The sequence below is a fragment of the Talpa europaea genome (genome assembly GCF_964194135.1).
Source record: "Talpa europaea genome assembly, chromosome: X".
NCBI lineage: Eukaryota > Metazoa > Chordata > Mammalia > Eulipotyphla > Talpidae > Talpa > Talpa europaea.
Genome location: NC_140081.1, coordinates 95,947,297 through 95,974,285, shown reverse-complemented (window position 1 = coordinate 95,974,285; position 26,989 = coordinate 95,947,297). Strand labels below are relative to the sequence as shown.

At 52.1% G+C, this 26,989-nt stretch overlaps 1 protein-coding gene across 1 annotated transcript in view; it reads left to right on the top strand.

The window, feature by feature from the left end:
- Positions 1 to 26,989, top strand: part of F8 (coagulation factor VIII) — a gene marked incomplete at both ends in the record, with an annotated part of 59,285 nt that overhangs the window by 15,749 nt on the left and 16,547 nt on the right. Inside the window, 18 exons of the mRNA XM_084259064.1 lie at positions 274 to 342; positions 1,529 to 1,618; positions 3,083 to 3,304; positions 3,653 to 3,908; positions 4,011 to 4,182; positions 4,465 to 4,558; positions 5,863 to 6,077; positions 7,388 to 7,538; positions 10,749 to 10,958; positions 14,615 to 16,640; positions 19,769 to 19,922; positions 20,959 to 21,171; positions 21,352 to 21,580; positions 21,719 to 21,901; positions 23,297 to 23,413; positions 23,815 to 23,886; positions 24,498 to 24,583; positions 26,143 to 26,298. Coding sequence (XP_084115190.1) covers positions 274 to 342; positions 1,529 to 1,618; positions 3,083 to 3,304; positions 3,653 to 3,908; positions 4,011 to 4,182; positions 4,465 to 4,558; positions 5,863 to 6,077; positions 7,388 to 7,538; positions 10,749 to 10,958; positions 14,615 to 16,640; positions 19,769 to 19,922; positions 20,959 to 21,171; positions 21,352 to 21,580; positions 21,719 to 21,901; positions 23,297 to 23,413; positions 23,815 to 23,886; positions 24,498 to 24,583; positions 26,143 to 26,298 — 4,715 coding nt within the window. The remainder of the gene's footprint in view (positions 1 to 273; positions 343 to 1,528; positions 1,619 to 3,082; positions 3,305 to 3,652; positions 3,909 to 4,010; positions 4,183 to 4,464; positions 4,559 to 5,862; positions 6,078 to 7,387; positions 7,539 to 10,748; positions 10,959 to 14,614; positions 16,641 to 19,768; positions 19,923 to 20,958; positions 21,172 to 21,351; positions 21,581 to 21,718; positions 21,902 to 23,296; positions 23,414 to 23,814; positions 23,887 to 24,497; positions 24,584 to 26,142; positions 26,299 to 26,989) is intronic.

Sequence of the window (26,989 nt, the reverse complement as noted above, 5' to 3'; positions counted from 1 at the left end):
CATTTTGTACATCTTTTTAATTTTGTGGTTCTAGTAATTCATGTTTAATTCTGTTTTCCAGAAGTAGGAGTGTGCCACAACCATGACTTAAAAAAAGCCCTTGACCCCAGATAGTTCTAGAAGCGCTGGTACCGGGGACCCACACAGAGCAGAGCAGGGGGGCCAAGTGGTCTGTGGCTGCGGACTCCTGAGTGGATGGGGCGATGCCTCCCCCTGCAGCCATTCCCTCCCACAGCATCTTCACAGATGTAAATGCTCCCACGTCTTTTTCAGGAACTCTGGCCCCAGACAGCACACAGACCCGCAACGAATTCGTGCTGCTTTTTGCTGTATTTGCTGAAGGTTAGTGAACAGGCCCCTGAAATAAACCGTTTAATCTGGTCCTTGAGGAGCCTGTGACCATGCAGGGGCGGGATCAAGAGGGCCTGTGGGCGACACCGCGGCCCAGGAATGAAGGAGCCACAGGGGGGAGCAAAGTCTAAGAACAAAATGCCTCCTCAGTCCCATCGGCAGCTCAGGGGCAGAACTCAGGCAGCTGGCGACAGGCGTCCTTCGTCACCAAAGCTGCTCAAAACGTTGCTGACACTTGGTCCATTCGGTGCACCACATAGTCACAGGACACGCAGGGAGTGACCCGCCATCTTGGGGGCTGCGTTTGGGGGAGATGCTTGCGCCCTCCCACCGGCCGCGCCCCCTGCCTGCTGCTCCAGCCCTCGCTCTCAGCGACTTTGAGGTGTTGTCTGATCTGTGCACAGCTGCGGGAGCCTTAGACATCACATCAAGGCAAATACCAACAAGACGCCCCATCCTGTCCCCACGGCGCCCCTCTTCCTGCCTCCTGGCCAGGCCCAGCGCCCAGACTACTTTCTCTTTCACCCAAACACAGCCCTTCCTGCCTCCACACCTTTGCTTATGCTGTTGCTGCTTCCTGGAAAGCCTCCCTGACTCCCCCTTCGCACCAAGTGAATCCTCCTCCTCCTCCACACTTCTGCTCCCCTCCCTCCCTCCTCCCCTGGGCCTCTCATGGCTTCCCTGAGTCCTTATCTTCTTTGGCCTCACACCCTTCTCCTTTCAAGCCTAGCCGAGTTCCTTCTCCCCTCTGCTCCCACAATGCCCTGCTGGCGGCTTCTTTCCATCCCTCTTCACTCAAGGGTAGGTTTCAGCTTTTCTGTCTGGGGAAGCTCATTGTGAGCAGAGGCTGTGTCTTCCTGTCTGGCGTGCATGCTAGCCCCCAACTCCACGGCTGGACAGAGGACCAGTGAGAAGTCAGGTGGACTTGGGGTTCCTGAGGCGGGAGCTTGCCAAGGCACCTCAGGGAGGACTCGGGAAGTTTTCACACCGCCCCTTCCTGCCGATTGCACCTGCTGCCAGTGGGCTCCTGGCCAGCCACTGTCAGGGACAACATAGGGACAGAGAAGCAGCCGGGGCAACAATGTCTGCCCTGTGGAAACCATCCCCTCCCTTTGGCTGACCTCACGGTCCGCCGAGGGCACAGGCAACTGGTGGGTCCGTATTTGCCTCTCCCCAGGGAAAAGCTGGTACTCGGACACAGATGAGCTGCTGTCGCAGGCGCCCGAAATGCACACCATCAACGGCTACGCCAACAGGTCTCTGCCAGGTATGTGCAGGGTTCGGCATGCGTCACAAAGCGGGATGCTGGGGGGCTGACTCCTCCAGAGCGGGCCACGTTCACAGAGCCCACAGAGGTCTTTCCTGTGGCATAAATGTAAGTGGGCAACTGGACAAGCAGAGATAAGCAACAAGAAAAGGAGGCTGTGCCTAAACAGAAGAGCTCTAACTACTATTTTCATAAATAGTCAAGGCGCCATTGCATCAATAAAGTACCAATTGGATTGTATGACACAGAAGCAGAAAAGAATGTGCTCGAAAAAATCAGGACTATGTCAAAGTAGAAACTCAGTAGAAGGTAGAATAGAGAAACATTTCCCAGCATGCAGAAGAAAAGGAGATGGAGGGTATATCTTACAAACAGATTTTAAAACTCAAAGAAGTCATAGAAGGATTAAGAACTAGATTTATGTCCCAATGAAACTTGTCCAGCAGGATAAATAAATGAAGAAGGTCCTCACACAAAATCACAGTTGGAGCGTCTCAGAGAACAAGAGAGAGCATTTACATTTTCCCTGGGGGAACAGGTCACACACAAAACCCTGCAAATTAGAGGCAGTATTAACGAGCAACACCTGAAACGGTCCCAGGACAACTTACTTCCCAGTAATTGGAAACGACCGGGAGTACTCTTAGAACTCGAAGTCCCCTTCGAAACACGCGCGCCCCCACCCTGTGGGATGGAGGCCACCAAGGGGCCTTAGGCCAGAGGAACTGGGTCTCACGTGCGACGCCCACGGCTCAGAGCGAAGAAGCCGCTTCTGTGGTCGACACCGCGGTGGCAGGGATGGCCGACCGTGCCCGACGGGGCTGCCGTGCGGTGCCAACCCAGGCCGTTTGGGTTCAAATCTCGGCACACCCGTCTCGTCTCCTCCAAGAGGCGGATGGTCACACCTCCGTTCCCGGGGCTGCCGCGAGGAGTGGACGAGTAACACTTGCACGGTGCCTCTGCAGGCTTGCCAGGGCCAGCGCTCAGCGCGCACCACGAACAACCACGACCCGTGGTTGCTGCTGAAGCGGGTGCGAGGCGGGCCGTGGGGACAGGTCTCGCTCGCATGACCGCACGCGGGGGCTGAAGGCGGGAGCTCCCCGGGCCGACGAGGTTGTGGGGGTCCCAACACGCCTTGGGACGAGCGTGGCCACAGGTCGCCAGGCGAGGACTCGAGCAGGGACTGCCGGAGTCTGCGTTTGCTGGACAGAGGAGGAGCGAGAAGAGGGGACGGTAGGGGCGTCCGAGCAAGGGGCATGAAGCCCTGAGGCCAAGGCAGCAGCGAGTGTGGAGGAGTCCGTACTCATGAAGCCGCCACACCGGGGAGCTCGGCGGGAGCCCTTGCTTGACAGAAGCCCTGGCACGGGGAGCGCCCACGTCTGCACAGGAACTGCATCGTCAGGGTCCTCGAAAGCACCTTGTGAGTCCTGTCCCCACTTGCCGCCCTGTCCTGCCCCTCTGCAGGTCTGGTCGGCTGTCACAGGAGGCCGGTGTACTGGCATGTGATCGCGATGGGCACCACCCCCGAAGTGCACTCGATTTTCCTCGAAGGGCACACATTCCTTGTGAGGAACCATCGCCAGGCCTCCCTGGAGATCTCGCCGGTCACCTTCGTTACCGCCCAGACCCTTCTGATGGACCTCGGCCGGTTCCTGCTGTTCTGTCACATCTCTTCGCACCAGCACGGTAATAGGGGCGGGTGGAACTCGCTAGACGCCCCAGCTCCGCTTCGGAGGGACTTACTCGCCACTCCCCAGCGTAGGGCCACGCCAGGCCACAGCCGAGACTTCCGCAGAGTAGAGCTTTGACCTTGAGTGTGTTAGTGCTTCTGGGGGGGTGCCCGAGTGCCTCTGATGGAGGGAGCCCAGCTTAGGGAGGAAGGAGGTGGCAACACGAGGAGGGACTGCAGGGCACAGCTGAAGAGCGGTTCTGGGAACACCAGAGAGGCGGGGAGGGCGGCTGGGCCTGCGCTTGCTCGCTGGTCCCCAGGGGCCGTAGAGGCGCTCTCACATGTGGGGGTTTGTCTGAGGGCAGCTGGCATGGAAGCTTACGTCAACGTAGACAGTTGCCCGGAGGAACCCCAAGTACGGATGAAAAAAAATGAAGATTATGACGACGGCGACCTTGATGATTCCGACATGGATGTGGTCGGATTTGGTGACGACAGCTCTCGTCCCTTTCCCCAAATACGCTCCGTCGCCAAGAAGCACCCCAAAACGTGGGTCCACTACATCGCCGCTGAAGAGGGGGACTGGGACTACGCCCCCGAGGCCGTGCCCCGCGGCGACCGGTGAGCGCGCCCCTCCCCCGCAGGGGTGCAGAGCTTGCTTGTCCGCGGGGTGCAGAGGGACGCTAGGCCCGGCCTCACCAGCCCTGTCTGTCCCTCACGCAGAAGTGCCGGGAGTCTGTATTTAGAGAAAGGGCCTCAGCGGATTGGCAGCAAGTACAAAAAAGTGCGATTTGTGGCGTACACGGACGAGACGTTTGCAACGCGGGCAGCCGCTGCGCAGGAGGCGGGCATCCTGGGCCCGCTGCTGCACGGGGAGGTGGGCGACTCGCTTTTGGTAAGTGTGAGGAGCGCGGGCTGGCCGCGCGAAGGCGAGGCGGGTGGGGTCTGAGCTTTTCAAACCTTCATGGTTCTGCGCAGCTCCGCTGCTGGGACGGGGCATGCACGGCCCCGGAGTCGTGACCCTGCTCTTTGGGTGGACGCCAGCGCCGGTAGACGGTGCTTTTATTGACGTGCCCTTGCTTGACGACGCTGTGTACGTTTCAGACGTGCAGCTTCACGCCTGGCATTGAGCTGAGTGGTCTTCGGGCTTAATCTTCTGTCTCATTTATGCTTTCAGATCATATTTAAGAATCAAGCCAGCCGGCCCTACAACATTCACCCCCACGGAATCGCTGATGTCGGGCCTCTGCACGCAGGCAGGCTGCCGAAAGGTAAGCGCGCCTCGAGTTGTCTGGGCCTCACAGAGCAGAGCCACAGGCGGTCTCGCCCTCAATTGGAAATAATAAAAAATAGTACAAGAATAATAAAAAATGATAAAACGATGCTGGTCCCTGCCCCAGTTTTTGATGTAGGACCTCAAGCCCCAGGCTAACTTCATGCCAGTCATTTGTAAGACGCTCAGGCAGCATTTTTGCGGAGAGGGCAAGTGTGTTCCCCAACACTTGTGGAGAATACGGAGTGCGGCAGTGCCCGTCCTCGCAGAGGAGGAGAGGGTGCGGGGGGGGGTCCCACTGCCTGCTGCTCGGCGCGCGAGGAAGCAGGGGCTGTCCATGCAGTTGAGAGCAGCCGGCTGCATCTCTTTTGAAGACACCCTGCCTAGAACAGGGTCCCAGTAGCATTAGGCTTTTGGACACATCATTTGAGGTAAGAGCTGATGCGAGGAGGAGGGTGACAGAAATAAGCACCTTGCATGGCATGCAGTGCTGAGGTCCCCGCGGTGACTCCTGAGTAGAGGCCAGCACTGGGGCGCCCGCCACAAAGCGACCAAACAGTGTTGTCAAAGAGAGTGACTGTGGGCTAGAGCCCAAGAAGCAAGTCTGACTCCCACCACTCTCCTGGCTCCTGGAAGAGGGAAGGGGAAGGCTGAGAGGTGTGGTGAGCACACGTCTCCCTGTTCTTCAAGTCCCCGCCACAGGCCAGGCTCAGCCCCGGGGGAGAGGGCAGCTCAGTGCGGATGTCGAGCTGACGTTTGGTTTTGCGCAGGACCTGTGGGTACTAAAGCTGTCCCAAAATGCATTTTGATGACTACACTGAGACACTTCTTGCCCCGAGGACCCAGCAACCCGGGTCACACACACGCACGCACGCATGCACGCATGCACGCTGAGGCGCCGCCGGCGAAGCTTGGGCCTGCAGTCCTCCAGCATAAGCTCAGGCCCAAGGCACAGGGCGATCAGCTGGGGCTTCCACGGTCCTCTGTCTACCACTTGGGGCTCTTTTCTTCTTCATACAGTTCCAGCCATGCATTCTAAGTGTTGGGGCAGATTTTCTATCATTCCCATGCGTTTCCAATAGGAGGCAGACCTGCCCATTGCAACTCAAGCTGACAGGCTAACAGAAATCCCCCAGACCATCTTTATTACCTTCAAAATCACGTGACACTTAGACTTGTCCCAGGTGTAAAAGTAATTTCCATCCACGGAGAGACTTCACATGGGCATAAGGCTTGGTGGAGCCTTGCAACGGTGGCATGCTCGCCAGCTCACCGCGCTCTTTGGGGTTTGGGTGTGGGTAGGTGTGAAACACTTGAAAGATTTGCCAATTCAGCCTGGAGCCATCTTCAAGTACAAATGGACAGTGACCCTGGAAGATGGACCGACTAAGGCAGACCCCCGGTGCCTGACGCGCTATTACGCCAGCACCGTCAATCCAGAGCGAGATCTGGCTTCAGGGCTCATTGGCCCTCTCCTCATCTGCTGCAAAGAATCTGTAGACAAAGGAGGAAACCAGGTGAGTGCTGGTCTCCCCAGTGCTGCCTGGGAAACTGAACATGAGTGGTGTTTCCCCCAAGCCAGGCGGGCTCAGCTGTGAGCTGGATTCCTCACAGCTGTGGCTGTCAGGACTTTGCTGCAATAAACTTGCCTGGTGGATGGCTAGGAGAGTCTGGGCCCTAAATTATTTTTGTAAATTCCTCCCCAGTCTAAATTTGAGCTTTTTGTAGTGATTTTGCCCATTTGCACGTTCAATTACCACCTACTTATAGGTGACCCACAAATTTGTATCGGTAGCCAAGGCTGCTCCCTGGGACATCTCATCAAGGGTGACTCAAAGGCACCTGAAAATTAACATAGCCCACCGCATTTAGTAGGAGTTCAGTAGATACTTGTTGAGCAAAGTATTTGGAAAAATATTTCAGCATATGTTTAGAATCTGGGCCATTTCTGCTGCTTTGAAAATCAAGTATAAATTCTCTGAAGAAGAAAAGTGTCATTCTTCACTCATTGCTCGCCTCCAGGGTAGTCACTGGCATACGGCGGAGGTCTGGCTGCCTAGTCACAGATTTGGCCATGTGCCTGTCCTGACGAGTTTTTCCTAATTATAGTTTCTCTACCAGGTTTGGAAGAGGACTTAGCCTCTCAGCATTCTAGGTTCTGTAGCTGGAGATTATACAAAATGAAATATACATATTAGCGAAGTTTACAGAGTAAATCTTACATTCAATTAACAAGTGAATAACTCAACAAGTATGATTCATCTACAAACTGCTCTTCTGGAAAAAGTTTCAACTTTTTAATCAGAAAACTTAGGCAATTAGTGTTAGCTAGCATTTTATGTCTCATCTTAACTTTGTTATTTGATATCTATTTTCAATTTGGATTTTTTTTCATTGGTAGCTTTGCGGAAGGGTCCTTGCTAGATAGAAGTTTCAGAAAGACGTTCATCTGATTTGACTGACTTGTCTGAGAGGGACACTGAATGATCAGCTGGGTCTTTAAAGAGTGGAAATCCTTGAATCTGAACATGGAGAGGGTGAGGTTACGGACCATGAAGAAATCAGCCAGCATGTGTCCTTGAGTCCAGAAGAAACTAGCTTACTTAACAGCCTGCCCAGTTACCTTCTTGTCCTGAGGACACGTTTGCACTAAGCACATACTCATGGCCTGTAGCCCTAACTGCACTGCCAGGTCCATGTGATAATTGTGGCCCCAGGAAGAAATGCACTTGAACACGGGACTGTAGATGTATCGCACACGTGACCAGTCACTGTCCTCCGCTAACGCTAGCACTGCTTCCTCTCTTCCAATGCGTGTAACTGCCAGATGATGTCTGACAAGAGAAATGTCATCCTGTTTTCTGTGTTTGATGAGAATCAAAGCTGGTACCTCGCAGAGAATATGCAGCGCTTCCTCCCCAGCACAGATGGAGTGCAGCCACAGGACCCAGAGTTCCAGGCCTCCAACGTCATGCACAGTGAGTGGAGCAGCCCTGGAGTCCAGTGGGCCATGAACAAAGGGAGACCGAAGCCACAAAATCAATGTCCAGATAATGGGTGAACTTATATCCTATGCAAAGACATATTTCTTTAGAAAGCGTTACAGTTATATACTAGTTTATTGATGCATAAATATGATCATATAATGCATATTTTGTTTTTTCTTTAAGAAGATATCAACTGCTCAGAGAACTTTATTTTTATAGGATAAGTCACATAAGACTCAGCTTTCATTTACACAGATGTGCACAATCCATCCTTAATACAAAATGCACTCAATTGGTAAATGACATGGGAAATACAAAGGAAATACAATTTTACATATCTAAAACAGCTGCCAACTACAATTTAACCATCGAATTAATCAAAGTATTGTGCATCAAAAATAAACCCAACATCTCTCTTCCAACTTTATTAAGGTATAATTGACAAATAAAAATGGAATATATTTAAAGGCACAATGTGATCCTTTCAATGTTACTTGGTTGCCCCCTCCCCGTTATAGCCCCATCTCCTGTTCACACCTTTCCACTCATCCTCTGTGCCTCACGCTACCTGGTAAGCAGGTAACTCACGCTACCTGCTAAGACATACTTTCTCCATGACTATACAATCATATAAACACACACACACACACACACAGATTGTATCGGTTGTTTAGACTTAACAGAGCACCACAGATTTAAAGGCACATAGGTTGGAACTAAAGAAATAAAACTAAATGACATATTTATCTACATAGAAACTCTCAAGAACACCACAAAAACCTCATAGAACTAGTAAATGAGTTTTGCATGTTAACCTTGTGTTCTGCAGTCAGGATAAACTCATTTATTAGTTCTAGTAGTTGGTTTGTTGGTTTTTTTTTTGTGTGTGTGGAATTCTTGCAGTTCAGCAAACTTTTGGAAACCTAAATTACAAAAACTATATTATCATATAGTTCAAAAAATGAAATACTTAAGTATAAATATAACAAAATATGTGCAGTATCTATAAGCTGAAAATAACAAAACATTGATTAAAAAAAAAACTTGAAAAACCTGAGTGAAGAGAGATCCCACGTTAATGGATCTTGGATCAGAGGATGTCAGCTATCCCCAAATTGATCTTTAGATTTAATGCAATTCCTGTTACAACCCCAGCAGAATTTTTTTGTTGGTAAATAAAAGCATATTATAAGATGAATATATAAAGGCAAAGGAACTAGAATAGCCAAAACAATTTTGAAAATGAAGAATTAAGTTGGAGGGCTCATATTACCTGACTTTAAGGCTTACTATAACACTATCGTAGTCAAGACAGTGTGGTATTGGCAAAGATCAATGACACAGAATATGTAGTGCAGAAATAGACCCACCCATATAAGGCTAACTGATTTCTGACACAGATGGAAGTGCAATTCAAAGGAGAAATTATAAATTTCTCAACAAATGGTGTTGAAACAATTGGTCATTCATATACAGAACTACAAACCTCAACTCAACTGACACACCTGAAACAAAGACTAACTCAAAATGGATGATACATCCAAATGTATGAAGTAAAAACCACAAAAAGTTTCAAAGAAAACCTAAGAGGAAATTTTCAGGCTCCAGCACCATTTATTGAAGAGACTATCCTTTCCTCATTAAAATTCTTGACTCCCTTGTCAAATCTTAGTTGACCATATGTATGAGGGTTTATTTCTGGAATCTTGATTCTGTTTCATTGGTATGTGTGTCTATTTTTATGCCATATTGTTTTTAGGTACTTTCATTTTGTAGTATAACTTGTGGTCGGGAAGTGTGATGTATTGGTCTGTTCAGATTCCCCATTTCTTCATGATTCATTCTTGGTAGGTTTCATGTTTCTAGGAATTTACGCACTTTTTTAAGGTTATCCAATTTGTTGGTAGGTAACTAATTGTTCATAATAGTCCACGATTCTCTGTATTTCTGTGACATCTGTCGTACCCGTCCTCTCTTTCATTTCTGATTTCATTCGAGTTCTTTCCCTTTCTTAGTTTAGCTAAAGGTTTGTCAATCTTATATATCTTTCAAAAAAAAACAGATCTTAGTTTTAATTTTTTTTCTGATCTCTCATTTATTTTTGCATGGATCTTTGCTATTTCCTTCCTTCTGCTAACTTTGGGCTATGTTTTGTCATCTCTTTCTAGTTCCTTGAAATGTAAAGTTAGAATGTCCAATTAAGAGCTTTCTTTTTTCATAATTCAGGTTATAGCACCATCAATTTCCATCTTAAAACTGCTTTTGCAGCATCCCATGGGTTTTAATATGTTGTTCTTCCATTTTCACTCGTTTCCCTTTAATACTTAATATTTTATTTTGTATTTCCAATAAATAACCCAAATGGAGCTATGAAATTCATAAAATTTAACATAAATACAATGCATTTATTTATTTTTAAAGCTTTATTTATTTATGCATACAAGAGCTGGGGTACAGGCCAGAGATGCAGGGGTGGGGAGTGGGTGAGAGGATTCACCAGACACAGAGTGGGGAACAGAACAGACAGACTGACTGAAATCCACTGCTCAGGGGAGCAGCAGGCGTGACAGGAGAGGTCTGCTGCGCCATGTGGGTTGCTCCCTGGCCGGCCGGAGATCGAACTCGTGCTGCAGAGCCTGCGGATTGCTTCAAAGTGCGGTGCTCAACACCTTGCGCCACCAGTGAGGCCCCATACAATGCATTTATTTAATTGAAAGTCAATATTCCATATATATATATATATATATATGTTGTCTTTTGTAGCATTTTGCAATTATACATATATATGCAATTAAATAAATGCATATATATATATATATATATGTTGTCTTTTGTAGCATTTTGCCCACCCTGCATTGGATCTACTTGTCCTCATTCTTTGAAATCTGTTTCCTTGAATCTGGAACATTTGCAGATGTTAACTTTGCAAATGTCCTGTTCCTCATCAAGCTGCCACCCCCATAATATAACTTACCAATCTGTCTTTACCATGATGTTCTATGACTCTCCTCACTTTAGGATTAGGGCCTAGGGTGATCAAGTATTAACAATCTACTTTTGGAGGGACATATAATACTATGTCTTCTTGGGAATCAGATAATGGGTATAAGATATAATCAATTCTAATCATATCATGACAATTCAAAATAATCAGTCCAGGTAGGTCCTGCTAAAACATCTTGTTTCCCATTTATTTTGCAGGCATCAACGGTTATGTTTTTGATAGCTTGCAGCTGTCAGTTTGTTTGCATGAGGTGGCATACTGGTACATTCTAAGTGTTGGAGCACAAACTGACTTCCTCTCTGTTTTCTTCTCTGGATATACCTTCAAACACAAAATGGTCTATGAAGACACACTCACCCTTTTCCCCTTCTCAGGAGAAACTGTATTCATGTCCATGGAAAATCCAGGTTAGCTCTTTATATTATTCTTTTACTAACAGCTGCGATTGCTTCACTAGCCATCCATGTGTTCTTTTGCTCATGTCTGCGCAGACACCAAATGGTTCAAGTGATTTTGGTAACTGCAAGGCATTCATGACAGCACTGTATCAGGTCTTTAACGTAACAATTTTTCCGCTAAAAAGTGCCTTTACTTGCCATGGGCTAACCTTTCAGAGTGTTTACTAAGGGTAGTGGTGAATATACATTTATAACACATGCAGTTAACATGTGAGGACTAAAGATGTTTCTGTGTGGTTTGTGAACTTTGGTACTGATGGATAAACACTACTTAGAAGCCTTTGGGAAGTACATGCACACATACCTTCAGGCCACTGTGAAGCCTTCAGCATGAGGGTGACTGTCAGTTTCCTTAACAACTACTTTGGAGAGCACCAGCCCTGTGACCAGGAGGAGCACTCACCTGGCCTCTCTCCAGCACAGATTAACTCCACATTCGTGCAGCTTAGCAACAAGCACTAGGCCTTTCCGTGCCTCCTGGCCCTCCTGCCCCATAACCTGCAGAGGGAAGCACAAAAAACTACCTGCAGATTGTTGTTATTCTTTTACACTTAAGGATTTTCTGGAGATAAGTTCTAATCAGGAAATTTCTGGGGAATAAAAACCAATATCATCATATATAATGCATATCCAATATCATCATATATAACACATATTCAACTTCATACCCAAAAACTTAATCTTGCTTCGAGTGACATATGTTTGTGGGAAGTGAATAAAGACTCTGCAAGAGCTCCACTGTCCTATGCCAGAATAACTGTCACTACCCCCGGTGACTGTGCGGGCTCCTCTTTTTCTGTTTTTCCTAATAAACCTGTCCTTTTTTTTTTCTTTTCAACCTTTATCTTTTTTCCCCATTTTTTTTATTTTAACATTTATCATTTTTTACATTTTTTAGACAATATCTGCTTCCCCCCACCCCCTCAGGTGTCGTCCCCATAGAATCTCCTTCCCCAGGGCACCTGTGCACCCTCACCTCAGTCCCCTGCGCCCCTCCCTCCCTCCCTCTCCCCCCTCTCCCTCCTCCGCCCCTGCAGGATGTCTCTGTAAACCTGTCCTTTTAAAATGAAATTTTAAAAAAGAATGACTACCATCAAACAGACAAAAGGTAACACATGCTAGTGAAGATGTGGAGAAAGGGGAGCCCTTTGTGCCCTGTTGGTGGGGATACAAATGGGTGCGGCCACTATGGAAAATGGGGTGGAGCTTCCTCAAGAAATTAAAACTAGAATCACCATGTGATCCCACAATCCCAGCTCTGGGCACATAACCAAAGGAAAGGAAATCAGTATCTCAAAGAGGTATTTGTACCCCCGTGTTCATTGCAATGTTATTTACAATAGTCAAGGTACGGAAATAACCAAGGTGCCCGGCAACAGATGAGCGAATAAAGAAAATGTGATTCTCACACACACACACACACACACACACACACACGAATATTATCCATCCATAAAAAGGAAAAAACTGCCATTTGTAACCATCTGGATGAACCTAGAGGGTATTATGCTAAGTGAAATAAGCCAGACAAAGATAAATTCTGCATGAAATCACTTATGTGGGGAAATCTAAAAAAAGAAAAAAAAACTAAGGTAATAGAATAAAGAGTAGAATGGGGGGGTAAATGTTTTGTAACCTACTTCCCCCCCCCCAGTTATGCCAATAAATACTGACGAACATCTTCATTGTGAAAAACGCTGACTGTCCCATCCTGGGGGTGTTGCGGTGGCCTCGAAGTGTTGTTAAAACCTGCGATCTGCTCGTGCCCACTTATCGCTCTGGGGTGCTTTGATGGGATCTCATTTCAGGATCGGATAACATCTCACAAAGTCAGATGACTGGAAGTGATTGGCAGGAAGGCGATCCGTCTAGTTGTAGAACTTAGAAGTCTTAAACTTGGTCAGGAATCTTATGCCCGTGTCAGGAGCTGGAGGGGGAGGTTGGCAGCTGAGCATCACCAAGGGAACTGGAACGCTTTTCACTTGCTTTGTATCTGTGATTATAGTTCCTTTTTTATTTCAAATCCTGTTCATGTGGAATTTCCTATTTTTACTTAGTTATTTGTACTCTGAGTTTTATCAATTGTTTTAAATTTATTTTCAGTCACACATGTAATACAAAAATATGTTTCATTACCAAAATTCAACCGATGCAGAAATAACTGAAGCTCCTCCTGATCACTATCCTCAACACTGAGTTCCTCTCAGAGCTCGGATCTGCCTATTTATGGAGTTTCACTTCCCTTTTCTCACCCAATTACTATCCTGTTCAGCAAGAGGAAGGCATTGGTTTGTCTAAGTTATAAAACTTAGACCCAGTGGTTTTTTACCATAAAAATATGCTTTAAATATCATGAAATTTGGTTCTGAACCTCCAAATAGGATTACATTCCCTGTTTTTGTTTTACTGGAGCTTCTGATTACTTTGTTGTCCTTCTTGTAATGTTTTCCCTTAGTTATCCTCTTTCTTTTCCAAGAGCTCCACCAAGAGTGTGTCTCTTGGAGCACGGCCTCCTGCTCCGTACACCCACGTCCTCCAGTCTGGCTGCTTCTCCCCAAGCCTGGGGCACAGTATCAACTTGGGGCTTCTCTTCACCCTCCCTCAAGAGAGGTGCCTGGTTCCTGCATCCCTTGCATCCTATTTTTTGATATACTCCTTTATTTTGGTCGAAAATATTCTCTAATCACTTCTTAAAAATGGCTGCATTGAAGGTAGATTTTCTGAATCCTTGTATATCAGCAAAGATCTTTAGTCTCATTTCCCATTTGGTTGAGTGCCTGGCTGCACGTGGAGCGTTGATTCCCATGGGTGTAACATTCCTTCACAGAGCGTCATGGAAACATACTTTGGGGAAAGGCTTCCTCTTGGGAGACAGTTGGATTAATTATGGTTTTGTTTGCAAATATTGCTTAAGATGAGGAGGCTGTCGAGGTACCTGATCAACAGCTTGGCAAAGCCATACTTTACCACCATGGAATTCCTTCTCAGACAATCCTGGTTCTAGCAGAAGTTAACTAGTAGAAGTTAACTTCTACTGTAGCTAAATTGATGTCCTGCCCCTTTATGCACGCTTCTCCCGAGGCTGGTGATGGTGCACGCTATGTCCTGTGTTGTGAAATTTGAATGCATTGTGGGACAGGGTAGATACTACTAGCCTCATTGACAAATCAGAAAACTGGAGTCCAGAGAACACAAATGATACCACAGGTAAATGGTAGAGCCAGAATTTGAATCTGACTCTAGAGCGCATGCCACCATGCAATTCAGTGATAGCAGCCACGTTGGGCATTCTTGAATTAAGTCACTATCATTATCGAAGAGTTCTGTGTATGTAACGCCCTCCGCTCTGTGTTAATTACGTTTCTCCATTTTTATCCCAGTATCTATTCATTTCAATCACAGCCCTTTCTGGTGGTCACAAACAGGTGTAAATCCACTTGCTGGGCTAAAGTAACCCATGTCCGGTATGGCACCCAGAGGCCCGTGCCGCAGTGGCGGCCACTAGTATTTTTCATGCATCTGCAACGAGGAGAGAACCAGTAATACAGAACTTGCTTGGCACCTGCGTTATAAGTAACCAGATTCTTACTGTTCCTATTCTCTAGGTCTGTGGGTTCTGGGGTGCCACAACTCAGAGTTTCGGAGCAGAGGCATGACAGCACTGCTGCAGGTTTCCAGTTGTGACAGGAACACCGGTGATGATTATTACGACACCTACGAAGATATCCCAGCCTCCTTGATGAATGAAAACGATGTCATTGAACCCAGAAGCTTCTCCATGAATTCAAGACACCCTAGCACCCAGCAACAGCTATTCAAACCCAGCACAGCTCCAGAAGATGGCACAGCTCCAGAGACCGGCCATCAGTCTGGAGAGAGAACGCAGCTGCTTCCAGTGCAAAGTGTTCCCGTCAGTGACCTGCTGACACTCGTGGGGCAGACTCCTACTCCCCACGCGTCATCAGGGTCTGATCTCCATGATGCCGCAACCGAGGCGGCTGAGCATTCACCTGGGGCAGCAGAAAGTAACGAAGGCCCATCCGAGGTGTCGCCTCTCAGAGCAGGTGGGGACAGAGTGTTTACTCCTGAGCCAGAACTTCATTTAAGACCAAATGAGAACTTGGGGACGACCGTAACAGTAGAGGCGAAGAAACTTGATTCCAGATTTTCTAGTTCATCAAGCCATCTAATAACTTCACCAACAGTTCCATCAGACAAGCTGGCAACAAGTGCTAGAGAGACAGCTTCTGTACGACCCCCCAATATGCCAGTTCCCGTCAGCAGTCCAGCAGGCACCACTGTATTTGGCAAGAGTTCATCTCACCTGATGGGGTCTGGTGTACCTGTGGGCTTGAGTGAAGGAGATAATGATTCCAAGTTCATAGAGTCAGCTTCAATGACTAGTCAAGAAAGTTCACGGGGAGAAAATGTATTGTTAATGGAGAGTGATGAGTTGTTTAGAGAAAAAAGACTTCAAGAACCTGCTTCACTGAGCAAAGTTAACATCTCTCTGGTAAAGACAAACAAGTCACCGATGAACTCAACTAACAGGAAGATTCACACTGACGGGCCAACATTATTCCTTGAGAATAGAGCATCGGTCTGGCAGGATACCGTATTAGGAAATAATACTGAGTTTCAAGAAGTGACGTCTTTGAGTCATAATGAAACATTTATGGACAAAACTACTACAGCTTTGGGGTTAAGTCATGTGTCCCAGGAAGCGGCTTCATCAGGCAGCACGGAAATGGCTCAAACAAAAGAGAGTCGTGCGGAAAGCGCGGCCCTGCCCTTCTTCGATACATTCTTCTTGCCAGACTCAGCCAATCAGGTAAAAAGGACCCAGGACAAGGACCCCCTGAGCTCTGGGCAGAGGTCTGGCTCAAAGCAATTGGCGTCTTTAGGATCAGAGAAGTTCGTGAGGCATCAGAATTTCTCGTCAGAGAACAAGGTGGGAGGACGAGAGGACGCGTTTACCAAGGAAACGGGACTCGGCCTGAGGAGCCTTCCAAACAGCAAGAACACAGCGCTCAGGCCCGAAGTTAATGCCCAAGCAAACGATACACACGCTCCAGAAAAAGAGCCCCGGGAGGAGATGGGAAGGCAGGAGACAGTGACCCAAGAGAACGTAGTTTTGCCTCAGGCACACACAGTGCCCGACACCAGACATTTCCTGAAGAACCTTTTCTCGGGAAATGAAGCGACGCGGATGGGCGAGAAGGGCCCAGGGGCCGCGGAGAAGGCGCCGGAGCCGGGCCGACCGGACGGTCTCTCTCAGCGGGGTCAGCGGGACCCAGCGCGAGTCACGCCGCTTGTGGAAAGGGCGGCCGCAGAGGAAGGGCGCGCCGGGCCCCGAGGAGGCGGCCGCAGACCGGAGCCGGCGCGGGGGAGAGGTCTTCCCCGGGAGGCGGCCCTACCCACGGCTCAGCCCGAGGGGCGCAGAGCGGACTACGATGAAATTTTCCCGACGGAAACGAAGAGAGAGGATTTTGACATTTATGGTGACGACGACACTCAGGGGCCACGCAGCTTTCAGAAGAGAACACGCCACTACTTCATCGCGGCGGTGGAGCGGCTCTGGGACTACGGGGTGCGCGCGCCCCCCGGCGCCCCGAGAAGCAGCTACTACGGGTATGCTTAGGGCGCCTTTGTCCTGCTCTCCTGACGTCTGACCAGCCCGGGCGCTGGGACAGGCCCGAGACGCTGCCGGCGCAAGCAGGCGCCACTGAGGAGTAAATGAGGGGCGAGGTGACGACGCTCACAGCAGGGTCAGAGGGTGACGGGGCCAGATGCCGTGAGACAGACTGTCAGGCTGGGGGGGGGCACAGGGCAGCAGTGGGGAGCAGGAGTCCTGAGCGATGCGGGAGGAATCAGAGAAGCATGTGGCAGGATGCGAGGAAATGGTTTGCTGTGGAATTGGGGACCCCAGAGGGCAACGTGGAAGGATTTGAGTGTGAGGGGAGCAGAGATCTTGGGCAAGGGAGAGATTTGAAAGATAAACAAAGGAATGTCAGTGAACAAGTTTTTACTGAGCACCTACTGTATGGCAGACACTTCTGTGGGCGCCAGAGCAAAGTAGGAACACGCATTCTAGTGGGGAGAGCAGCAGGTGACAAATGAGTAGGAAATAGGTAGGGGACTCTGGGTAGTGCCGTTCAGAAGACAGAGGTGACTGACATGGTAGAGAGGGCTCGATGGTGCTATAGGAGCTGGGGTGCTCAGAGGAACCCTCTTTGTAGAGACCTAAATGATAAGAGGCCGGCTGGTGGGACTCAGGCAGGGGAGGGAAATGCAAAGGCCTTGACAATGAACCCAGGTTCACATGTTTGGGGGAGGTACAGGGGCCATAGTGACCAGCCTGCGGGGGCGGGGGGAGGGGGAGGTGGTCGAGATGGGCAGCAGGTGGTCAATAATGCAGGTCTGAGAGGAAGACGGTGGCCTCTGGAGCCTGGTCACTGCTCCCCAGCTGCTGTCCCGGCCACTGACATCCCCGTGTGCTCAAGCTCTGCACTTACCTTAACTGGCGACGCTCTTGCCCAGTCTGGAGCACTTGTTTCCACGCTTGGCTGACCCTGTGCACTAACCCTGCACAGACTTCCGGCCACACACACTGCTGCCCGTGTCCTCGGGTCACTGCACTGCCAGCAGCAGGGCCAGCGGTTCGCTGTGCTTTCAGGCAGATGGGTAACGGACTCTTGGAGCCGTTGGTTATAGCTACAGGCATTTAATGTTGAACCCAGGGGGCCAGCGGGCAGGTACAGAGTGATGCTGCCTGTTTATCCCGTGCCTCTCCCAGGCCCAGGCGTCCAGAGTCAGGAGCGTGTGCCCACACCAGCGCCCCTCGGCCCAGGGCATGTACCCAGCCCAGAAGGAGGGCATGGCTGTGGGTGCTGTCTGAGGCAGGTGGCAGGGAAAGCCTGACCAGCTCACGTGCCACAGCCACCGTCGTGCTTCCAACCACGGCTGACAACAGCCCACAAGCCAGGGCCGCCCTGTCCTGCGCTTGGGCCCACTTCAAACGTGGCCCCGCGTCTAGATGAGAGCCAGGTGCTCCCTCCATCAGGCCTCCTGCTTGATTCAGATTGTTGCTTAGTCAGGACCGATTAAGTCTTTCCTTTTTCCTTCTTTTGTCTCTCTTATGCTTTCAATTTCCAAGAGTAAGCCCAAGAAACCCTAGGCGCCCTCGCTTAGCGCTCAATAAAAGTAGGACCCATCCAGGCACCTGCTGGGTGCTCAGATAAATTTCCATTGCATGAGCTAGTGAATGACAGAAGCAGGCGAGCAGGAGTGGGGCTTCTGTGTGGGTCCGGACTGAGGAACACCTGGGTTGCTGGCAAAGTCCTTGATCTAGATGGTGGCTGCATTCCTCTACCCAAAACATATACGTCTATGCACCCTATTGTCGTTTCAGTTCACAATTTTAACCCTTAAAAAAAAAAAAACTTTAAAAAGGTCCAAGAACTGAACCTGGAGGCTCCCTGATGTTGACAATAGGCTTCTAAACCGTCCACCTAGTCGACAGGCAACAAACAGCCCCCGGCAAGTCTTCACTCTGGGCTCTCCGGCGTTCTCTGGCGGCCTCTGCTGCTCTGCTCTCTCGTGGTTCTGCTTCTGCTTCTCTGCTTCTGCTCGCGTCTTCGTGACACTGCCCTTCAAAGCCCAGTCTTAGCCCAGGTGAAGCCCATCTACCTAGGCCCACACCCCACTCCAGGTGCCGCCATCAGGCATTCAGGACTGCAGGGATCTGTCATCCATCCTAATGGCGAGAGGGCAGAAAAAGCCTGATACTTTTTACCTTACCCTACAAGCACCTACTGTGTGTTGGGTATTTGTTCCAGCTGCTGGGAATACAGCAGCGGACACAACAGACATTAGTCACTGCTTTTATGGAGTTGACATCAGAGTGAAGCCTGGAGACAATGTGCCCTTGGGGATGCTACACCGTCACCGAGACGCCGAGTAAGAGGACACACAAAAGCGAGTTGGCTTTGATGAGCTGCCTACATGGTCTGGACCTTAATCTAAATACGGACGATCACCTAGATTTCTCCTGTGAACTCACAACGTCTCTGTGTTTCCCAGTGGTAGCGCCAGCAGGCACAAAGCAGGATCTCTAGGATCCGGGCAGAGGGTAAAGGAGAGTCCTGGAGCCCTTCGGTGGCTTTTCAGGCCCTTATGGAGCTTTTTACGCCACTTGTAGTGCGGCACCCAGGTACATGGCAGGCAGGGGGCCCGGGGGCTGGCAGGCCTCCCAGCACCTGGTGGGTCTTCACTCTTTCTGGGCTCCCTGGCGTTCTCTCTTCTCTGCTTTGCTGCTGCCGCTGCCGTTGCTACAGCTGTTTCTGCTCTCGTTCTGGTTCTGCTGGCGCCACCGTGACGCCGCCCTTATAGGCCCAGTCTCAGCCCAGGTGCGCCACCTATGCATGCCCACACCGCGCTCCAGGTGTCCGCCATCAGGCACACATGTAGGACTGCAGGGGTCCATCATTAACACTAATGGCGGGAGGGCGGAAAAGCCTGATAACTTTCATTTACCCTACACCAGTGTCATTCACAGACGCGGTCCGTGTGTCCAGAGCCATACACCCCGAGCCACGCCTCCAGGAAACCCCTCTCAGCGAGTGGCATCGCCCTCCGTCCACTCGCCTAAATGGGAAACCTCCTGCTCCCGTCCTGCCCGTCGACTCCCACCTCGTTGTTCGTCCGCGTTGCCCCTACTTGGGGCATCGGGACTTACGTTTCCTCTGTTCTTGTCCCAGGGTGCAGAGCGGGGGCAGCCCTCAGTTCAAGAAGGTCGTGTTCCAGGAATTCACCGACGCCTCCTTCACTCAGCCCTTGTACCGGGGAGAGCTGAATGAGCACTTGGGGCTCCTGGGGCCCTACATCAGAGCCGAAGTGGAGGACAGCATCATGGTGAGTTGGCGCAAGTTTTGAAAGTACAGAAAATAAAGCACTTGACAAGTAACCCCACGTTGTCTTGCCGGTGTGTGTTCTCATCTTCCTATGTACTCGCGAGGTAGTCACAGTCGTACAATGTAGAATTCTCCGCTTGACTGAACGTCACGTCGTAAACATTCCTTAGGTCATGAAAAACACTTCCTATTTTTGTAACGACAGCATCATAATGTATGAAATTACCCATTTACTTTGAATAACCTTTTTTTTTTCCAGTATTTCAAGAATACTGCAGTAAGAAGACTTTTGCTAGGCTGAAATTCCAGTAGTGCCATAGACATGAGTGTTGCCAGACTTTTTCTAATGAGCTGACTGCTAGCATCCTTTGCACATTGTCTGTCTTGGGAAGAACGCTTTTTAAATGCATTTGTATCACCATGTATATTTCTGTATGTGTCTTAGCTCAGCTCATCGATACGTGAATGACCACTGGTGATTTAGTGCAGCGGATTCTCCCAAGTGTGTCGTGTCCTCATCGTAAATATAATGCTTCATGAACTAAAACAAGTTTGAATTTGTAAGTCGTTACCCATAAATCTTTAGTGTAGGAAACTTTCTTTACTTCTATGTGCATGAAAATCCTTCCCTAGATAGACATCTTTTCCGTCACCTATACTTTCTTTCCCGTCGCAGTACAGTCTTCACGTCCCACGAAACACGTACACTTTTTTGAAATCTGAGAAGCAGGTCTCTCTTACAGTCGTCACCATGGACTGGCGCTGCCGCGCCAGCTCCCGGGGTTACTCTCTCCAAAGCCCTGCGGTCATGTTTTCTGTGACCCTTTGGAGCTGCTGTTACCTACTCGCGAGTTTTCTCCTCTGCAACTCTGAGTTCATGCCTTAGAAGATCTGGCTCCCACCCTCCCTGGATCTCCAGGTCCGCGCTTCCTCGGGGAGTGAAGACAGACCTGCTGGGCCCGCTGCTCAGGCTGAGCCCTAAGCGGATTTACAAGATCCTGAAATATGACACTTGCTTTCTTTTTCCTGCTTTGCAGATAACTTTCAAAAACCAGGCCTCTCGTCCCTACTCCTTCTATTCTAGTCTCATTTCTTATGAGGAAGATGCGCAGCGCGGAGCAGCGCCCAGAAGGAAGCGCGTGGAGCCCAACGAGACCAGGAGCTACCTGTGGAGGGTGCGGGAGCACATGGCGCCCTCCGCACCTGAGTTCGACTGCAAAGCCTGGGCCTACTTCTCCGACGTGGACCTGGTAAGCAGGCCCGTGCGGCCTTCATGGAGCCCATGTGCTCTGCGAGGAAGCTGCACATTTGTCCTGAGTGGAAGGGAGGCTTCACTAGGGCAGGAGGAGTCAGGCTGGGGTCAGGGGGCCACAAACGCCCCTCGGCTTCACAGGGAGAGCTCCTCACGGGCCTGCTGTCTCACCTCTCAGGAGAGGGACGCGCACTCAGGCCTCATGGGGCCCCTACTCATCTGCCGCCCCAACACACTGAGCGCAGCCCACGGCAGACAAGTGACTGTGCAGGAATTTGCTCTGCTGTTCACTGTCTTCGACGAGAGCAAGAGCTGGTACTTCGCCGAAAACCTGGAAAGGAACTGCAGGGCGCCCTGCAACACCAACACAGAGGACCCCGCTGTGAAAGAGCGTTATCGCTTCCATGGTAACGGCCCCATGCCACCGTCCCCCGCGCTGCATGGGGAGCTGAACCAGAGGCTGGGGCTGGCGCGAGGCGGGGGGGGCCCCCACAAGGATCCAAGTGCCGCCGAGGGCTTGAAGGCGCCTGTGCTCTCCCCTCCAGCGGTCAATGGCTACGTGATGGATACACTGCCCGGCCTGGTCACAGCGCGGGGCCAGAAGACTCGATGGCACCTCCTCAGCATGGGCAGCAGTGAGAACATCCATTCCATCCACTTCAGCGGACACATGTTCACAGTTCGGAAAAAGGAGGAGTACCAGGGGGCCGTGTGCAGCCTCTATCCGGGTGAGCTGAGCCTCCTGAGGCGGTGAGCCGGGGCTGTGCCTGTGAGCGGCAGACAGAGGTGACAAGGCAGGAAGTGAACGAGCTCATTTCAGAATCAGATAGTGTGCCCAGGGGCCTCCCCGGTGGCGCAGCGGTTGAGCGCTGGGTTGCGAAGCTGCCTGCAGCCTCTGCAGCCAGTTCGATCCCCGGCTGCTCCCCGGCCCCCGGAGGAGGGTCCCGCATGGCGCGCAGACCTCTCCTGCCGCCCGCTGCTCCCCTCAGCAGTGTCCTTCGGTCCTTCTGCCTGCTCTGCTCCCCGCTCTGGCTCTGGTGAATCCTCTCACCCTCCCGCGCTTCTGACTGTACCCAGTGCATGTATAAACCAAACAAACAAACAAACAACAAATAAATAAATAAATAAGACATGCCTCTAGAAAATTAAAAAAAAAAAAAAAAAGATAGTGTGCCCAGAGGAAGTGGAACACATGGAGTACATGGAATAAGTGGGCGCTGAAGTCCCGCACTGCCCTGGGGGTCTCCTCCCACCTCAGATCCTGCCTGGCACCGGGGTGTTTGGCAGAGCATTTCTCGGGTGCTAATGAAGGCTCGGCCGTCACTGTAGTTCTCCAGCCTCCCTTTAAGGCCGGGGGAGGGAGGGGGTGGGAACAAAGGGGGGAGGGCCCATGGGCTGAGGTGGAAGCCTGTGGGTGCTGTGCCCCTGTACCCCAAATCATACTCTGTGTCGTCAACCAACGTCATCTGAATGCAATAAAATGTTACCCCCAAACCAGGTCTCATAACGAGAGTAAAGTCTGCCTGTTCCTGCATAAAAACTCTGATCATCTGTTGCCTTTTCTGCTCACTCCTGGTCATCCGCAGGCCTGCGGAGCCCCCACATCACAAACAGTTCAAGTCAGACGTCCCAGTGCCCAGGCCAAGCTACTCCTGGAGCTCGTGACGGTGGTTTCTGCCCACCTCGCCCCCAGCTCTCAGCGGCAGCTGCGGGAGCGCGGGCCCCCTTGTGAGCCTGGCGGTGCCGAGGCTGGCGCTCTGGCCGGGCCCTTGACACTCTCCAGAGACCCCTCCTCACAGTCCCCGGGCTGCCGTGGTTCCACCTCTGTTCGGGGTTCCTTGTGAGGTGTTCTTCCCACTCGTCACGTCCCTCCGCCTCTTGGCTGGGGTTGCCTTCACCCAGACCCACAAAGACCTCGCCTGGCTTCCCTCGGGGCACCGCACCAAGTCCGTGGCAGACAGGCCTTTGGTCCTGAAGCCCCCCGCATCCGCAGGCCCCGTAACCCCCCACCCCCGAAGGCCGCTGTCCTGGGCTTGGGGGCGGCCACCGGGGAGCCGCCGAGGGCACGAGGTGCCTGTCTGTCTGTGAGAAGAAAGCGTTCGTGTTGCTTCTGTCTCCCCAAGGCATCTTTGAGACGGTGGAGATGGTCCCATCCGAAGCAGGGGTCTGGCGGGTCGAGTGCCTCCTCGGGGAGCACCTCCGCGCGGGCATGAGCGCCCTGTTCCTGGTCTACAGCAGCGGTGAGTAGCGGCCCAGCACTCGTGCCCGGCACGTGACGACCCCCGACCCAGCCCGTGTCGCTCAGCTGCCCCCATCCCAGATGGCGGCCTCTCGAGGTAGAGACCCTAGTCTGGCCTTGTCTGACCACCAGCCGGTGTTCGGGGGAGGCCTGGGGCCCGGGGCCTGGGCTGGGCGCCTCCAACACTTCGAAGCTCAAGCTCTGCAGGGCAGCCCCTCCTCTTCACCGCCTGGTGGAGCCCCAAGGTCCCACTGCTCCACGAGGATGCGCCCCATTCCGTAGCGGCGCCGGCTCGGCTCGGGCGCCTGCTGCGGGGCCATGCGGGAGACAGTGGCAGAGCCATGTTCACTGGAGCTGAGTTTGCCGCCCTCCGGCCAGCAATGTTCCCTCCGTTTCTCTCAGAGTGCCGCGCTCCCCTGGGAATGACCTCCGGGCACATCCAAGACTCTCAGATCACGGCCTCAGGGCAGCATGGTAAATGCCGTAGTTTTCTCTCCAAGAATGGGGTGATTCTTTCCTTTGTCCTGGAGAAATTCAGACCACCATCCGGCATGCAGCAAGCCTACCCCAGAGCTGCCCCCTCCACTTCCCACGGCCACCTGCTGCCGGCCCCACGCCCAGCCCGGGCAACGCTGGGCCTCCCAGCCGCTCCCTGCCCCTGGAGCCACTGCCAGCACTCCCCCAGCTCACCCGACCCCCGACCCCCGTGGGGTGCCGAGAGCAGCACCATTCGCCTCCGGGGTGGGCCGATTTTCTTGTTTACTTTCATTTCACTTATGTTCTTTGCTTTTTGTTTTCTAACTTCCCTGCAATGAACACTCATGCAGGGATAAAGAACGAACACTATTTGGTGCTGCTAGTGATACATCCCAGTGCCAGCCAATCAGCGGTGCTAACCGCCCGCAGAATTATGTTTAGAAAGTAAAATGAGTGAGGACCAGGGAAATCCTTAGGTGGCCACTGGGACTGTGCTTCTGACTCTGTCTTCGTGGTGCTGGGAGTAACCTTTCTCGGGAGAATCTCGTAGCCCCAAGTGTCTAGGAGCACCCCACCTGAACCCTCTTTCTCCCCTCTCTCGGGCAAAGGGCAGTGGGCCCCAAAGCTGGCCAGACTTCACCAGTCAGGATCGGTCAACGCCTGGAGCACCAAGGAGCCCTTCTCCTGGATCCAGGTGAGGGCGCCGCGCACTCCCGTGCATGCCCCCTTGGCCGCAGCCCTGCCAGCCACAGCGCGCTCGGCCTCCCTCACCGGAGGCATCCTCAAGGCACCTTCTGCCACCTGCCCTCCTGAGCGCCACACCCCTCTTGCCTGGTACTTTCATAAAAGGAAGACATGCTCCCAGGAAGCCACCCAGCAGGGCGTTGGCACGGAAGGGGGCGCTGACAGGATGGGGAGTTGGGGAGATCTGAAGCATGCACCCGGGCCAGGCCAAGGGCTCCAGGCGCCTGCCAGCGCATGGTCCATCTGCACTTGCTTCCTCGTGGGCAGGAGGGTGTTGTGCTCACGCTCAAATGCCCAGCTGGGTGTCCAGGTGAAATGACGAACATGAGCTTCCCAGACGGCTCGGAGCTTCTGACCGCAGCATAGAAGAGCTACAAGAGGCGAAGTGGCCAAGATGGGCACTTTGCCAGGAACCCAGAATAGGCAAGAAAGGCTAGGACGCCAGAGGTCCACAGAGGCCTCTCACCGGCCGCGTGAACCAACAACTTAAGTCACTTCAGTGAAACCCCTGAACTTTGTGCCTGGTGCTCTCAGGTGATTATGCCACAGTGCCAAGAGGAAAAACCGGGTGTCTTCCTTTGGGAACACCATCTCCTCTGGGAAGAGAGCTCGCCCCTCTGCCCTGTGCCCTGCTTTGTTTTTCTCTCACACTGACCACTCCTTGGTGCCACAGAAGTGAAAACGTGTATGATCGTCCGGTTCCCCTACTCAAGCAGCGGCACCGCAGGGCGGGGCTTTTGTTGCTGGTCACTCTTCCGTGCCCAGACAGCGCTAGGTGCGCAAGCCTGAACACCTATCCTGCAGTGATCGAATGTGGGAGGACTTGGGTTTGGCTGAGGCGGAGATGCGTGCGTGGCCCACGCCCTCCTGTCTAAGAACAAGCACCCCTTGCCACTGGGCCGCACTCGCGGCACAACACTCGCTAGGCGTCGCAATTCGCTGCCAGGCCAGGTGCCAAGGCCGGAATAAATGAAGGATCCCGCGTGCCATGAGCTGAGAGCGCCTACAGCAGGTGTTCACACTTTCGTTCTTATGACAACCCTGTCAGACAAGCACCACGGTCATCTCCACGTTACAGACAAAGCCATTAAGTCCCAGTGCGGCTGGCCGACTCCGCCACGTTCACGGCCTGACCCTCTCGGACCAGCAGAGACCTTGTCAGGCGGTACGAGAGCTGGCGTTAGTGAAGTGACATACATCGCGAAGGCTCTAAATTCTAAATTCTTGGGGTGGGGAAACTGGCTTTGGCTGATGTGCGCCCCGAGCCCTGGGTCACGAGGATCCATGTGTGCAGCAAAGGATGTGTACAGAGAAGGCGGGGAGGCGGGGAGGCAAGAAGCACCCCTTCTGCTCCTCCCCGTCCTTACTCCCATGGCTTCGCAGGCAGCCACGTTTCCACATCGGGGTCTACTTCTCCCGCGTGCCCGGACGCTGCAGCGTCGCCGTCAGCAGTGACCCTATCAGGAGGCAGTTCACTCATTTAACACAACGTGCCGTTTTCATCGGCAGGTGGACCTGTTGGAACCAAAGATCATTCACGGCATCATGACGCAGGGCGCCCGCCAGAAGCTCTCCAGCCTCTACATCTCTCAGTTCGTCGTCATGTACAGCGTGGATGGAAACAACTGGCGCAGTTACCGAGGGAATTCCACGGGCACCTTAATGGTATGTGACCTGCCCTTGCGGGGGAATCCTTTAGGCATGAATCCTTGGAGGAGTGTTTGACAGATTTCAGTGTGGCCCAAACGCTCCTGGCTCTGACAAACTTAAAACCAGAGAAGAGTTTTCTGCTTAGGGGAGACAGGAGTGATCATGGACATGTGAGCGAGCAAGTAGTGGCGTCACAGCTCCCAGAGACGACAGAAACGCAGAGCGCTGTACTTGCTGACAGAAACGTGTGCCCGGGCCTAGAGGCACGGCTGCAAGCAGGCAGACACGGGCGCCGGGCGGGGCCCCCGCAAACCTCTGTGCTCTTTCTCTGGTCTCGCTCCGGCACTTGCTCACAGCTCGCGGTCTCGCCTTGGAGCGGTCCTCCTTGCCGCAGCCCGGCTCGTAGCGCTGCCGCCCTCCTGTCCCTGCGCTCTCAGCATAGGGGCTGCACGGCCACCCACACCACTGTGCTCCCTGGGCCCAGGGGTCCAGTCAATGGCACGCGCGTTCCGCGCCCACGCCACTCAGCCCGGGCATCAGGCGCGGCCCGGGAGGGCAAGACCATGGTGGGGCTGCAGAAGCAGCAATGGCAGGGCGGACGAGAGCCTGAGCGCGCCACTTCCCCGGCCCCGGGACTCGGGGGACGCGGGCGCTGGAGCACACCGTGGAGGCGCGCAGCTGGCCGTGGGCAGGCCAGTGGGCGAGA